Source organism: Xenopus tropicalis, chromosome 10 (genome assembly GCF_000004195.4).
Source record: "Xenopus tropicalis strain Nigerian chromosome 10, UCB_Xtro_10.0, whole genome shotgun sequence".
NCBI lineage: Eukaryota > Metazoa > Chordata > Amphibia > Anura > Pipidae > Xenopus > Xenopus tropicalis.
In genome coordinates this window covers 22,491,651-22,505,690 of record NC_030686.2, presented here as the reverse complement: position 1 = coordinate 22,505,690, position 14,040 = coordinate 22,491,651, and the positions used below count along the sequence as shown (strand labels likewise).

Below are 14,040 nucleotides of genomic sequence, written 5' to 3'. Positions count from 1 at the left end.
GCAATGGAATGAACTAACTTGCGAGAGTGATGTGAAACCATGGCATCCTGGGGAAAGAAGGCACCCTATTAGCAGCACTTTTTCTCTGCGGGCAGGAGAAGCACACTGGAGCTATATGCATGGAGGTTTCCTTATCTGTCTCCAGTTGCAGGCAAGCCTATCTGTTCTAATCGCTTGTAATCGACCTGCTTGGCCGCTCTCCAAACAGATAGCTTCAATTATGTGTGTGTACTGCAGCTCAGAGGGGAAAAGTGCTGAGCCCAGCACTGCATAGTCATTGCACAGTAACAAAGCCGGAGCTCGGTGCCAGCCTTGCTTTCTGCACACTGCCACTTACATTTTACCTCTCAGAGTTAAATGTAGGGGTGATCACCCCCCCATCTACAAAAAACATCAGATAAAGCACTAATACAGAGGATTGCTAACAACAATATCAGTCTCTGTTGCACCAACAGATCTGTTGATTTTGAATTGACGACTCACTGTATAATGTAGCTGTTGCCTTAAAAATGCCAAACTCAACTGGCTGTATCGATTGATCAATTGACTCTGCATTCCATTCCTAAGCAAATAAACACACAGATTAACCAAAGGGATGGCATTAATACATCACACACATCTTGTTCCTTAGTGTTTGGATATATTCTGCATTTGCATGGTTCTTGGGAATTAGAATGAGTCCCACATGACAACAATACAATTTGGTAGGCATAGACTTGCACTCACTAATTAACATCGGTGATCAACCAAATATCAACGATTCTCCAGCATAAAAGCACATAAACATCTCTCCCTAACTTCTTCTAACAAGGGGGTGTTTACGATGAATATACATTTAACGCTTTTTTGTAGATTCTACATGTTTCCAGGTTGCCCAGTAACTTGTAGCGTGTGGCATTTGCAGGGATCCACAGCATCTAGGTTCCTTCTGGGGGGCATTTAAACACACTTGGCCGCTTCTTTACATTTTTAAGTTGCAGATATTTTATCAGTCTCTGTAGGAACTCTCTATCAGCTTCCATGTCTGTCTAAGAGAATGGGGATTCTAAGAACCCTTATTCATATCTTATATGATGGACATTTCCTGTTCATTTAGCAGTCAAGGTATCAGCCGTTTACTGGCAAGCAAGGAGTTAACTCTGTTTTGGAGCTCTCACATCTCACTGCAAGGGAATCACTTAAATTCTCCTCTTAAATCAGAGCATTAGCCCTTCCTATAGACAAATACCCTCCAGGCTGACAGCTGTGCTTGTTGTCTTTTCACTGTGAAGAAGTGCTGCACCTGGTGACTTCTGCCAGGGCTTTCTTTCCCTCGCAAGAGATCATTCCATCTCTGTTCAACACACTTACTGACACTGCTGTGCCCTCCATAAACACTGACAACTTTTAGGGCTCATCCCTTTTTTTGGGAGGCACAGCTGGACTACTTAAACCAGCTACAATGACAAAGAGGTTGTCCAACTCATTTGGTCTGTCCTATCAAGGGCTTCACCTAGAGATTCCTTAGGCTCTCCATTCTCTTACGTAGCAGCCTCATTGTTCACATTTGTATCACAACAAATTGAACCATTTGTGCAGATGGGTTCATGGCTACTGATTAATATGTAATATTCACAAATTTGCCCAAGAAGCATATTTTTACACAGCATTATCTCACATGCTGTCTATAAATCTCCACTGAGGCTCCATATGAGATCTCCTGGTGTAATTGGATAGGTTATGTATTGCTGCCCCACTTGTATAATATAACCTAACAATAAGCAATGTTGCTAATTCAACAGGATTGATAGTGGATACTTGATGTCTGGACTGGTATAATAGCAGAAGAGGTGGTTGGAGAAAATCAATCTCTAAGACATTTTAGGGCTTTCCTTAAAAAAAATGTAACATAGATCTTTTTGAGAAAGTCCACAGGCCAAACAGTCACTCACTGCACTCTATGGTAATATGGATGACTACATTGCATGGATCTCATGTGTTGTTGAAAGTATGGGTCTGCAAGGAACTGCTGACACCAGGTAAGGGTGGCCAGACAGGAGGTTATACAATAGGGGGATCAGAGCTCATTTAATTGGGCAATTTCACTGCAATCCTGTGTACAGAGGCAAAACAGTGGGCAAAAGAGTCTACAAATCTAATAACTGCGATAAAATCAGTTCTTCAGAAACCACGGAGGCCAGGGATAGTTATTTCTGGCAGTAAAAGAATAGCAGCTGATTTGTTTGATAAATGGACCAGATTTATGGTATCTTTAAGCTGATAAATGACCCCAATTCTCATCTACTTTACACGCTTTCCCTTGTTTAGCAATACTTTGAGCAACTGTGCAAGAACATATGTGGTACTTTGTGATAAATGACGCTAGGACAATATGAAATTTGTGTGGGTGGATATTTGTAGCTTGCAGCCCCCACTTAATTTAAACTCACACTGCTCAGAAAATATCTAGTGCACAGAGATGAACTGACCTCACAGTTAGTCACAATGGTTGCAAATAAGCATTCCATCATACGCCGGGACCCCTTCTGAATGAACCCTCTCATGAGTACTCTTTGTTTTGCCTCCCTTTGACTTAAATCTCTCTTGCCTGATATTGGCACAAATAAATTATGTATGACTCTCCATAAAACCAGTGCAGGGATGGCTGTAATCTTGCAGTGACTGCTGGCAATCAGAAAACCAACACATAAGGGGTTATTTATGACTGCTAGTGCAGTAGCGGTCACCCAAATTTCTTGTTGGCCATGTATTGTATCTGAGGTTTCAGGAGCTTGCACACAGAAAGTCACTACCAGAGCACATACTGAGTGGAGGCTAAGACTCACGGTGTGATGCAGCCAAACATCTTTGATTCCTTAATTCCTTACAAATTACAAGTGAGAATTAAGGAGCCAAATCTCTTCATTGCTGGAGTTAAATATTGCATTTTACAGTGGTAATACCATCATTACGCTTGGTAAAAATTACTGACCATTGGTAAATCGACCCCTTAGGGTTTTTGCTCCCCCTCCCTATTAGCTATTTAAAATAAAACGCATTTGTCATAGCTGAGCAATTTCTTTGTAAACTGGTCAACCATTGAATTTAATTCCTTGTGAATAATATTCTGACTTATTAGAAGTAAATAAGGACATATATTATTGTAATTACACCTGTACTTATGTATTAAAATAGAGTTGACCTAAGAGTCGGAGTATTGTATAAGCTAGTGTAGCCTTAATAACATGCAGAGCGGTGTAATAACTCACAACGTAATATAATACATGTATAGCAATGTTCTGCACACAATGTCCCTCGGGCAATAGCAAAGCTAGGCTGCCTATAGTTCACCAGCAAAAACATAAAAACTCTTGTTGTTTCAGTTCAATTTGATTAAAATATAAATATCATAAGCACCCTCTTGTCTGCAGTGGACTCGGTGAGAAATTCTCCTAGTGTTAGGTGGCCATACACGTGGCGATCTGACGATGTTTCGTACGACCATCGGTCGCACGAAACATCGTAAGATCCGCCACACACCATTCAGGGCTGAATCGGCAGGTAAGGAGGTAGAAACAATAGGATTTCTACCTCCTTCTGCCGATTCAGCTCTGAAGGGAGAATTTTGGTCAGGCGCCTTCTATGGCGCCCGATCAAAATTTTCAAACTTGTCCGATCGGCGAGTCGTCCGATATCAGCAGCTTCCTGCGATATCGGTCGACTCGCCGACATGCCATACACGCACCGATTATCGTACGAAACGAGGAGAGGAGGAGACCCTGGAGATTTGGGGCATTGGCTAAGGACTCACATTCTCATGTTGCCTGGTGCTTATACATTTTTTTTTGCCCTTTGCATCACAGACAGATGAAGTATCACAGACAGACAGCAGTCAGCAGCTACAGTGTCCAGAGAGCACAGAGAAGCAACAACCCAAGAGATTACATGTGTCAAATATCCCTTTCCGCTTTCGAGATCCTGACCTACGGCAGATGTTTGGGGTAAGTACATTTTTGGTTGCAAAGAGCAGAACTGGTACCCGGGTGAGAGCAAAAACTTTTTTCAGCCTGTGCTGAAAAAAGACTTCTGCTGCTGCTGCTATACTTTTCCCTTTACAGCCATGGAAGAATCTTTCCTTGTAAGAGGAATTCATCCATATCTTATCATCACACCCCCACCTGCAGAGCCAAAGAAAAATTAATTGTTTAGCTTCAATCAAATGGGAAGTTTATTGTAATTATGAATCGCTGTCCACAGAGACTGATCAGTGAACTGCTTCTGTTTATTCTCTAAGGAGCTGTTAAGATTTACAGCACTAATAATCTTCTGTGTGATGTCTCTCCCCCCCCCCCCCTTGCTTTCCTCAGGTTCCCCTCTTCTTGCTTTCTTTCTTCTTTGTTTATCCTGATTATGGCTATTTGCTTCATACTTGCATGGGTATTTTATCTGCTTTTATTAAAAAGTACAAAGTCCAAAAGTAAAGAAAATTCCATTGCAGTGTCAAACTGGCCCATTGGGAAACTAGAAAAACTTGCAGTGGGCTCAGGTGTCAGTGGGCCCTCCTGATGCTAACGATTATGCCTATTTTACAATCAGTACTTTTTTCTGTATGGAACATAGTGGCTAAATAAATGGAAGAATAGATTATTACATGTAAAGAAAAGAGACTAGGTGAATAAAGAAGTTGAGTGAGAAGAGGAGGAATATAGTTTGGTGAACAAGCCTGTAAGGTGTTCTGGTGTTCTGGCATCCCTGGCCTGTACTACCCCAGTGTAAAGAGATTCATTTATAAATGAAAGCAGAGTATTCCTTTCCTTTTTGGTTGACTGCTTGATATCATTTAAAGGGAACATATTGTGTGAAAAAAAAAATATATTGTGCCAATTAATTATACTCATTTAAAAATAGAAAGAATGTGCTTTAAAAGTAGTGTTTTGGGATGATTTATTGAAATTTTTCCAGAAAACCCACTAGTCCCACCCATCTATTCCTCTTCCTGCTGCCTCCATTCCTAGGCTGTGCAGGGGAGTTGGTAGCACTCAGCACACTGCACTGTTGGATAGGAACCAATCAGCAGCTAGGCTGGGGACCAGAGAAGCTCTAAAGGGAGTACCAACGCCTTATGTTACTGTTAATTTCTACTAGAACATAAAGTCTTTCAAAGTAGTAAATTAGATTGAAGAAGGACACAGTATTCAGTTAAAGTCTCTTATTGCTTATTATTCTATAATTTGATCCAAGCCCCGTACCCCAAGAAATTATGCAGCTGCACTAAGTTGAAAAATATTCCTTTCTAGCAACTGGATTGCTCCTGGTTTAGTTATTGAGAGCAATTCATACTTACAAATCCCTCCACTAATAAATCAATCTTTGCTTATTAATTCCATTATTATTAACACAATTTCCCTTGCAGTGCAGAAGCCCTACCCATGGCAATTTTAAACCCTCCATTTCTCAAGTGATGTTCTTTTGTCAAATGACCAGACTATGCAAAAAGATTTCATATTAACCTACTCTATATTTGTGCATGCTGGTCATATCTCCTCTAAGGAGATGGACCTTAGGTCATGAAGTCTTTTTTTGTTTTGTACTTTAGATCATTCATTCTTTGAGAAAAGGTCTTCTGAATGCTGCCTCCTTGTGCTGTAAGGCTTTCTTCTCTTTGTTCTTCTAGGTTCTAATATTTGGGGCAATCACTTTCCTTTCCTTCCAAATATGGAAGCGGTACTTCTCCCTTTCCCTGCATGATCATGAATTCTTTTTTATAGAGCTTCTCTAATCCCCTTTAAAACATCACCAACATTGACCAAACAGACTTATCATGGGTAGTCTTCATCATCTCCAGAGCTTCCTGTTGCTGTATTCTTTGGATTGTAGCTAAGCAGCATCCAAGTATGACTTAGTTTAGTGAGTGTCCCCATTGCTATAAATGCCTTCAACATGGAAGATTTTTTGGTTACCTTTTTTTATATCATGTTGGCATAGGGCAGGGATCCCCAACCGTTTTTACTTACGAGCCACACTCACATGTAAAAAGTGTTGACAAACCACACAAGCATGAAAAATGTGGCCTGCTGGCCTGCAGAGGCTCTGCTTGGAGTAAAACTGTGTCTCTGTGCTTTCAAAACTTGTTTCCAAGCCAGAGATTTGAAAATGGGCACCTACTTTGAGGTTACTGGGAGCAACATCAAAGTGGGTGGTTAACAACATGTTGCTCGCAAGCTACTGGTTGGGGATCACTGGCATAGGGTAAAAATGCCTGTTGTCTGTTCTCCACAATATTATGACAAGTGCTTCAATTATTTGAACGTAACTGTGCAGAAGGCTTCAGAGAGATCTGTCTTTTCCACCTGCTTTATTTTTACGTCACACGTCACAAATAAACCCTTGTTCACATTGCCACATGCCACTGTAAATGCCAGTAGTCGTCTTTTCTGTAACCGATCTCATTTTCTTGAGAGAGCGCTTCTCTGGCTAGGAGCCTCCCACACATTCTTTGATATGGCAGGTTGAGAGGTGTGCCCCTTCATCTTGATTCTTCACTCATTACTGTAATATAATAGTATAATTTATCACTCTTTGTTCGTAAACGAGCCAGAATTCCTTGCTTTCAGACAGGCAATTAGTATTAATTAAGTAATGCGTCATCTCGATCGGCATATAAGTCTCTTTTGCCCTGCTCGTTAGTGTTAATGCTCCCAGCACCTGTGCTAACTATCTCGGGGGCCCCTTTGCGAACACCAGTCCCCGTCACCTCCGCCGACAAATGCTCCTCACACTCTCAATGATCTCTGTTCAACATTTTCCGTTTGTACCTTTTGCAGCAATTCGGGAAGATTTTAGACGTGGAAATCATTTTTAACGAGCGAGGCTCCAAGGTGAGTGGAGATATCTCATTAGTGCAGTATGTCCTGAAGATATAAGGGATTAGCAAATCGTTGCCTGTCACAGTGGCGCTTTCCACATGTCCCCATCTGCATTATAACGGGGGCAGGAGAGCGTCGCTCTGACCTGTCACATGGACCCGCTTCCAGTGTTATCACTGTATAGCGTGGAATAGTGGTGGGTAGGATGGCCTTACAGTAATTATATCTATATCCTGTGCCTGCTGTCGGTGTCACCCATCACTCTTCTAAGCAATAGTTCCAGGGGTGTTTGGGTTGGGAGAAAATTCCAATGAATCCTACATATGTGCCCTTTTCTCGGTTGTTTATTATGTAATAAAATCCATCATTTAATCAGTAGTAAGGCTGGATACAGAAAGTAGCAATGCTTAACCACTATTTTATGCTATACTGGGATTCCCGTCTCTCTTAAATAACTGCCATTGCATCCCTTTAACTTCTTATAACAATTTAATTCAGCTTCATACCTTCTCTCATTTCCATCACAAACACTGTAACTTTCATTTTTCTACTTAAATCTCTTTTTGTCTTTTAACACTGTTACTGTTGGATATCTCTTTCTATCCCCCTCTTCCCTATCCACTCTCCTGCTCTTTAGGGCTTTGGGTTTGTAACTTTTGAAACTAGCATGGATGCAGATCGTGCGCGGGAGAAACTGAACGGGACAATCGTTGAGGGAAGAAAAATAGAGGTGCAGTTTATATACATTTGTACTCATAATTCATGAGTCAGTCTCATGCAATATATGTACTGTCTTAAGCTGGCCCGAAACCTCGTTTCGTACAATATTCGGTGCATGGATCTGTGCTTGGTAGCTATGCCACTAGCTCCATGGTTCTGTAGCGTTAGTAGTGCCGTTTGTAAATGGGCCCTAAATTCCTGTAGCTGGTTGACTTTCAGTTTATCTTGCCTCATTTTCCACAATCCAGCTTTATAAAATGATAAATGGCAACTTTGTTTACTATAGTCTTATCTCAAACACATAGTATTGCTAAAAATGTAGAATTCTATTCTAGGAGGCTTCAAAATATAAAGTTTTCTTTGGGTTCAAAATGCTGTTTTTCTTGTGAAATCTTAGATTGCATTCACCTTTCCTCTGCAAGAAGCTCAGGCACTCAGACACCCCTCTCCTTTGCCATTTCTGCAGAGCTGCCTGTGATATGCTGTTTTATTGCTCACATTAGCGCTTTATGGTTACATGAAGCATTTTTCTTTAGCCAAAATATCTCTCTAGCATTTCAGTGTTGGACCAGACTATAAAATGTGATATTTGGCACAACCCTGCACTGCGGTCTGCTCCCTCTCCAGTCCCACATCCTGCCGGCCCCACTGTGTATCATAACAAAATATATAGCAGCCGTTTTTTGCTGACTTGACATGCTGTGAAACTGAGCCATTCAGGAAAGAGGTGGTTTAACTACTTGTAAAGCACAATATCACCCAACTATACATATTAACTGGTCAAGTTTGTAGGAGGAACAAAGCCTTTTCTGGAAAAGGTATCACCTCTTAAAGCTGATGCTTTTATATCTACTGAATTGGAACAGTCGCAGGTAATACACAAGGGGAAGCTGAGCAGCATCACATAAATATGTCTGGGTTGCAGGCTGAAAAATTCAGATTTGTTGATGAACACGCTCTCTGCCTCATATTTGTGCAGAAATGTTTACAGAAAATGCAAAGTGTTACCAACACAATACACGTACCAGACGCTGTTATATCTGTATGCCAGATATATGACTTTAATATAGACTAACGCACAGCAGCCAGGGTTATATTTCTGTTTTTTTAAGGATTCAAAGCCCTGAAATAGGATTGAAGGATATAATATTCAGTCTCAGCATTTCTAACGCTAACAGTTATTGACATATGTGTTTGATATATGGAATGTACTGGGAGCCATTGGCTTCAGTCCTGCTTGGCTGAGAATTGCAAAAGGTGTAGAAAAAAAGATATATTTTTATAAATGGTACATAGTGATGTAATCAGCTTCTTACTTGTCTCATATAACTAATTTGGGGTCAGCAGACTCTAGAAGCAGTCCAAGAGCATGAAGGAACACAAGGATATGCTCCTTAGTACTCATGTAGAGAGCACCTCTGCCTGGGTCTGGCTGCGCTCTGTAAAATTACAGAGCAAGGTGCAGCTTTGGTTTGGGCAGGTCAGTCCTGTCCTTACTGCTTGCCATAAGGCAGGTAGAATGCAGGGGCCCTGTTTTGGCTGGTGTCCATTCCCTAACTCCCTTTATGGGCAAGTTAGCTGACAAGTATGGGGCAGGTGGCACTCATAATTACATTGCTGCCAAATGCAGGCAGTGCTGTATTCATGGGAGCAGGCACAGTTCATTTAAGAAGAAAGACAGTGCAAAATTGGTGGATTGTGGCCATTTTTTGCACTTTGCACCCTGCCTTCTGGTTCATAAATAAACCCTATTGACTTGTGCATATAGACACCTTGAAGTTAAATGACCTGAGTAGAAGCTCTTGGCCTGTGATCTTGTGCCTTTAGATGGTCAAGGAACTCCTCTCTGACATGCTCATATTCACAAAAGAAGCTACATTTAGGATTAATGAAACTATTTTGGTGACATCCCAAAACAAATATATTTCAGTCTATAAGCAAAATGTTTTTAATTACTTGGACATTATTTCCTCGTAGTAAAAGGCTTTTTTTCTCATTGCATTGCCAGGTAAATAATGCTACTGCTCGGGTTATGACTAACAAGAAACCTGTCAACCCTTACACAAATGGTAAGTGCCTCATTACAGTTGGACAGAAATGTACTATAGCACCTTAGGCTGAAATAGCTAAATGGGGACTTTCTCTGGTTCCCTGATGGACCTTTGCCAGTAGTAAATGGTATATCATGTTGTCCAGTGGATGGGAGATGCTAATTTAGGATTTAAGCATTTACATTTAATTGCATATCTTTATGGACAAAGGGTCTACACTGTGTTACCTTGTTGTTATTACAGCTGGCTGTTATAGAACCCTTAGATGAACTGTGTGTTCATATGTAGTCCTTACAGATACTTTTCAAACATTAAGACAAACCTTATTTCTTAACACTAAGTTAATATTATGGATACAAAGCACTAGTATATAACTTTGGTCCAATTAGATGGCCTTATTAGCTGTGTAGTTAGTATATCACCTTTATCTTCATGGTAATAAGGAAGAATAGCAGGGACTATTTGTGTTATGTTTACTATATTAGCCATTAAGTAAAATAGAGATTTGGGAGTTGAAAATTTTGATTTATTTACTTTCAAATCTGTCTTTTTCAGGCTGGAAGTTAAACCCAGTGGTTGGAGCAGTGTATGGACCTGAGTTCTATGCTGGTATGTTTATATAATTATATAGAAAGCTGGTAGGAGAAAATAATGTTTCTAGTATATAGACATAAGATCTATTATATGGCATGGCACTGCTGTATTTTGGAACATTATTGGTAACAGGTTTCCAGGTAATAGATTCTATGTTTAAACAAGTAATATGCTTTATAGATATTATACTGAATTTTGTTAATGTTAATGCTTAGGGGGACATTCCATTTCCAGATGTTACTTGCGATGAGGTCCTGTCTATAAATATGGAAATTAAAGAAGAACATTTGCCTTAGATAAAGATTGTAGTATTTTTCAAGAACCAGTTTGCCCCCCTAAATCGTCCCCATATCCTTGTCCCTTGAAAACAAGCAGAATAATAAAGCATGGTTAGTGCTGGCATTTCTCAACACTGAATCTTGCCCTGTAATGGAAGACCAACAATGAGCATGAGCAGTTGTCCAACACAGGTTAGGAAATCAGGGCATATGTTTGGGGGAAAGACTTCTTCTTTAAAGTTTATTCCAAAACAACCATACAAAACTTTCCATACCTAGTGTTAGTGACTAAAAGGCCACAGAGTTCCCCTTTGCATGTAAATTCAGTATGTATAAAGTCTGGAGTACCTATTAATAAAAATGTATTCGCTAGACTTTCGCTAACATCACAAAGCCCATTCAAATGAACAAGAATGTATAAAACTTGCATAGAAACAAGAGTAGTCCCTTTGCATGAGTTTTCCTGTGCAATTTTACTAACAGGACAGATTTTTGTGCAAATCTTCTTGGCTTAAGGGCTTTATAACATAACCGTTTTTTACAAGGCGAACAGGACTGTAAAATTAAAAAAAAAACACTGGAAATGGTATTTCTCCACCACCTGTACAAATAGGGGCCTTGGTGTGTAGTACAATTGTAAAGTCAGCATTTATATTCGTTCCATACTCCTACTCTTCTGTCGTTAAACTAGTCAGACGTGTCACATGCAATTTATTTTGTTATCTTTTTGACCTCCACATTGCAACAAATGAATAGCCGCACTATAGATTAAATGTGTGTACACCTCTCTTTATAAAGCATGGTGTTGCTCAGTGTGTGCAGCATATTACAGAAGCAACCAGCAAATAAAAATGCAAAATAATAGGACAACAATCGCCATAAATTAATTACACTACAATAGATCCTTACTACAGTGATTTTATCATGTAGCTTTAGGTCAGGCCTTGTCAGTCAGTCATTTTTTTTGTCAACATGCCAACGTATCTTTTTGAATGTAGTTTTTGAAAGATGGTCACTAATATATAAAAGCTAGCTCTCAAACGGACACCTAGTGGTACTCTTTATAATGTGGGCACTGTATTCTGTAATAAAAACATATACAATACACACAATGAAGTATTGGTGTAACAGAACTCTCTATGACTCTCTAACTGAGTAGCTCTCTATAAAATTACTTATTATGTACTGATGTCCTGAATATTTAGCAAGGAATCCCCCCACAATTAAGATCTGACTGTAAGTATAATCCGTTTTCCTTATGCACTAATTTGTAGCACGTGATTTTCTTAACGCCTTAACATTTAATTAAATAACACTTATTAAAATACCATAACCAGTAGTATAGGGAATAATAATTGGAATGTATCTGCTGTTTCTAATGAAATTAATTGCCATGTTCAGCATTTGGGAAATTGCTATGTATAGAAAGGAGTTAATGCTATCACCGGTGCAAAGGTCATTGCAGTTCTAGTAACCCATAGCAACAACTCAGCAGATGTCATTTTTCCTTTACAGAGAGAAAAAAATACAGAACCCCCTAATGTAAAATATAAGGAAATCAGAAGCCATCAGGGAGTTCCATGGCCATATTAAAGCATAAGGCTTCAGACCATGCTTTTATAATAGGTTGTGCAACTCCAGTAACCTAAATATCAAAGTGGGGAATTATATTATTTTATATATGTGTTTTAATGATATAAAGGGGATATATACATATATATATATATATATATATATATATATACATGTGTGTATATATACATAGCCGCAGCAAATATTTACATAGGCCCACTACTGAAGCTGCCATCCCCGACAACCTGAAAAACAAAATTTACGATTTACGAAAATGTATGATTGTCCAATGGGCACTACCTTTGCTAGTGCCCATTAGTAATATAAACAGTATATAGCCTTTTTTTTTTAAAAAAATTGCAGGAAAGCCTGTACTTAAAAATTGCCACACAGTAATAAATGCTGCATTTTATTTTTCCCAAATTGAACTTTTTCATAAATTAAATTTGATTTGTGCTGGAATTCTCATATGAAAATTATTTGGAATGTTAATAAACAGGGCCCATGCATTGGCAGTAATTCCCCAGCTCTATAAGAGTCTGCAGCCATTTAGATAATCAGATTTATACCCAAGGCAAGTGCTAACACAGAAATGCTTCAGTGACACCTACTGGTCAGACAATTACTTTTTCTAGCTGGCATCTATACTAAATATTAGTATCTATTCTTTATATAAATAGTGTTGACATATGCTGCAGCACTAACAGTCTAAGGTTTCTGTCACAGTCACACACACTAGGGTCAATTTTATCAGGAGTCAATTTACCTGACTATATGTTTCTTGGAGTTTGGGAGGAGGTAACCCATTTTGAGACAGGAAAAAAATAAATTCAAGTTGCTGATGGTAACCTGGCTGCAGTCAAACCTAGGACCCCTGCACTGCAGTAACTTTGTGATTCATTTAATGGATCTGCTGACCCTTTAGGTGTTTGTATTCATTCTCTAATAGGATACTGTGCAGTCTATAGTGCTTTGGTCAGTGCCCATAAAACACTGTTGCTCTTGGGACTAGAGGTACTGTAAGGGAAGGCAAGAACCTTAATTTAATAAGTACATTGCCAGGGGCAAAAATAATCTGTGCCATACCAACATTAATTGTGGTAGCGCAGCAAAAACCCAAATGGTTGGTGCACACTGTATGGATATCACCCTTCATTCTTATGTAAAAGAATTATTATTATTACATATATTATTATATGTTATATTAAGACATACTCTTAAACCCTGTGCCTCCTCCCCCTCCCCTGTGGATAGTACAGCAACCCCCAGCATATAATTACACATCTTAGAAACCATATAATGACTATTTCCAAATGTTAACAAAACTCCGAGAGGAAACCCCTGCCAGGTTAACCTTCCACAGGCAGCATAGGGCAGGCTGAGTAGGGCACACACAGGCAGGGTAGGGCAGGCAAAGTATGGCACACACAGACAGCATAGGGCAGGCAGAGTATAGCACACACAGGCAGCATAGGGCAGGCAGAGTATAGCACACACAGGCAGCATAGGGCAGGCAGAGTATTGCACACACAAGCAGGGTAGGGCAGGCAGAGTATGGCACACACAGGCAGCATAGGGCAGGCAGAGTATGGCACACACAGGCAGCATAGGGCACAGTAGGCCTGGGCCTAGGGCAGCACAATCTTAGGGGCAGCATGCCCCCCGCCGCAGCTAAACTTTGAAATTTTGCTCCCATACGGAGAAATGGGGACTTCTGCTATTGCTGCACCATCTGATACTGCTTCCTGCAGTGACTCCCAGAGAGCAGCATTGCCTGGGGTGCAAGTGCTCAGTGTGTGGTTGCACCCCTTAGCGCTCTACCACTTGCACACCACGGAATAGTAAAAGACCCCTTGGGGCCCATTTACTTACTCACGAACCGGCCGAACGCGTTCGATTGCGTTTTTTTCGTAATGATCGGTATTTGGCGATTTTTTCGGAAAATTATCGCGACTTTTTCGTTGAGATTTTGAATGTTCG

General features: G+C 40.0%; 1 protein-coding gene across 9 annotated transcripts in view; it reads left to right on the top strand.

Moving 5' to 3' along the window:
- The window catches only part of rbfox3 (RNA binding fox-1 homolog 3), a 564,559-nt gene that overhangs the window by 527,067 nt on the left and 23,452 nt on the right, over nucleotides 1–14,040 (top strand). For 8 of the 9 annotated variants that reach the window (XM_012952840.3, XM_031894300.1, XM_031894299.1 and 5 more), the window contains 5 exons: nucleotides 3,843–3,980; nucleotides 6,804–6,857; nucleotides 7,483–7,575; nucleotides 9,574–9,634; nucleotides 10,172–10,225. In XM_012952840.3, the coding sequence (XP_012808294.1) occupies nucleotides 3,843–3,980; nucleotides 6,804–6,857; nucleotides 7,483–7,575; nucleotides 9,574–9,634; nucleotides 10,172–10,225 (400 nt within the window). The remainder of the gene's footprint in view (nucleotides 1–3,842; nucleotides 3,981–6,803; nucleotides 6,858–7,482; nucleotides 7,576–9,573; nucleotides 9,635–10,171; nucleotides 10,226–14,040) is intronic. The other variant, XM_004918569.4, reaches the window with a different exon arrangement.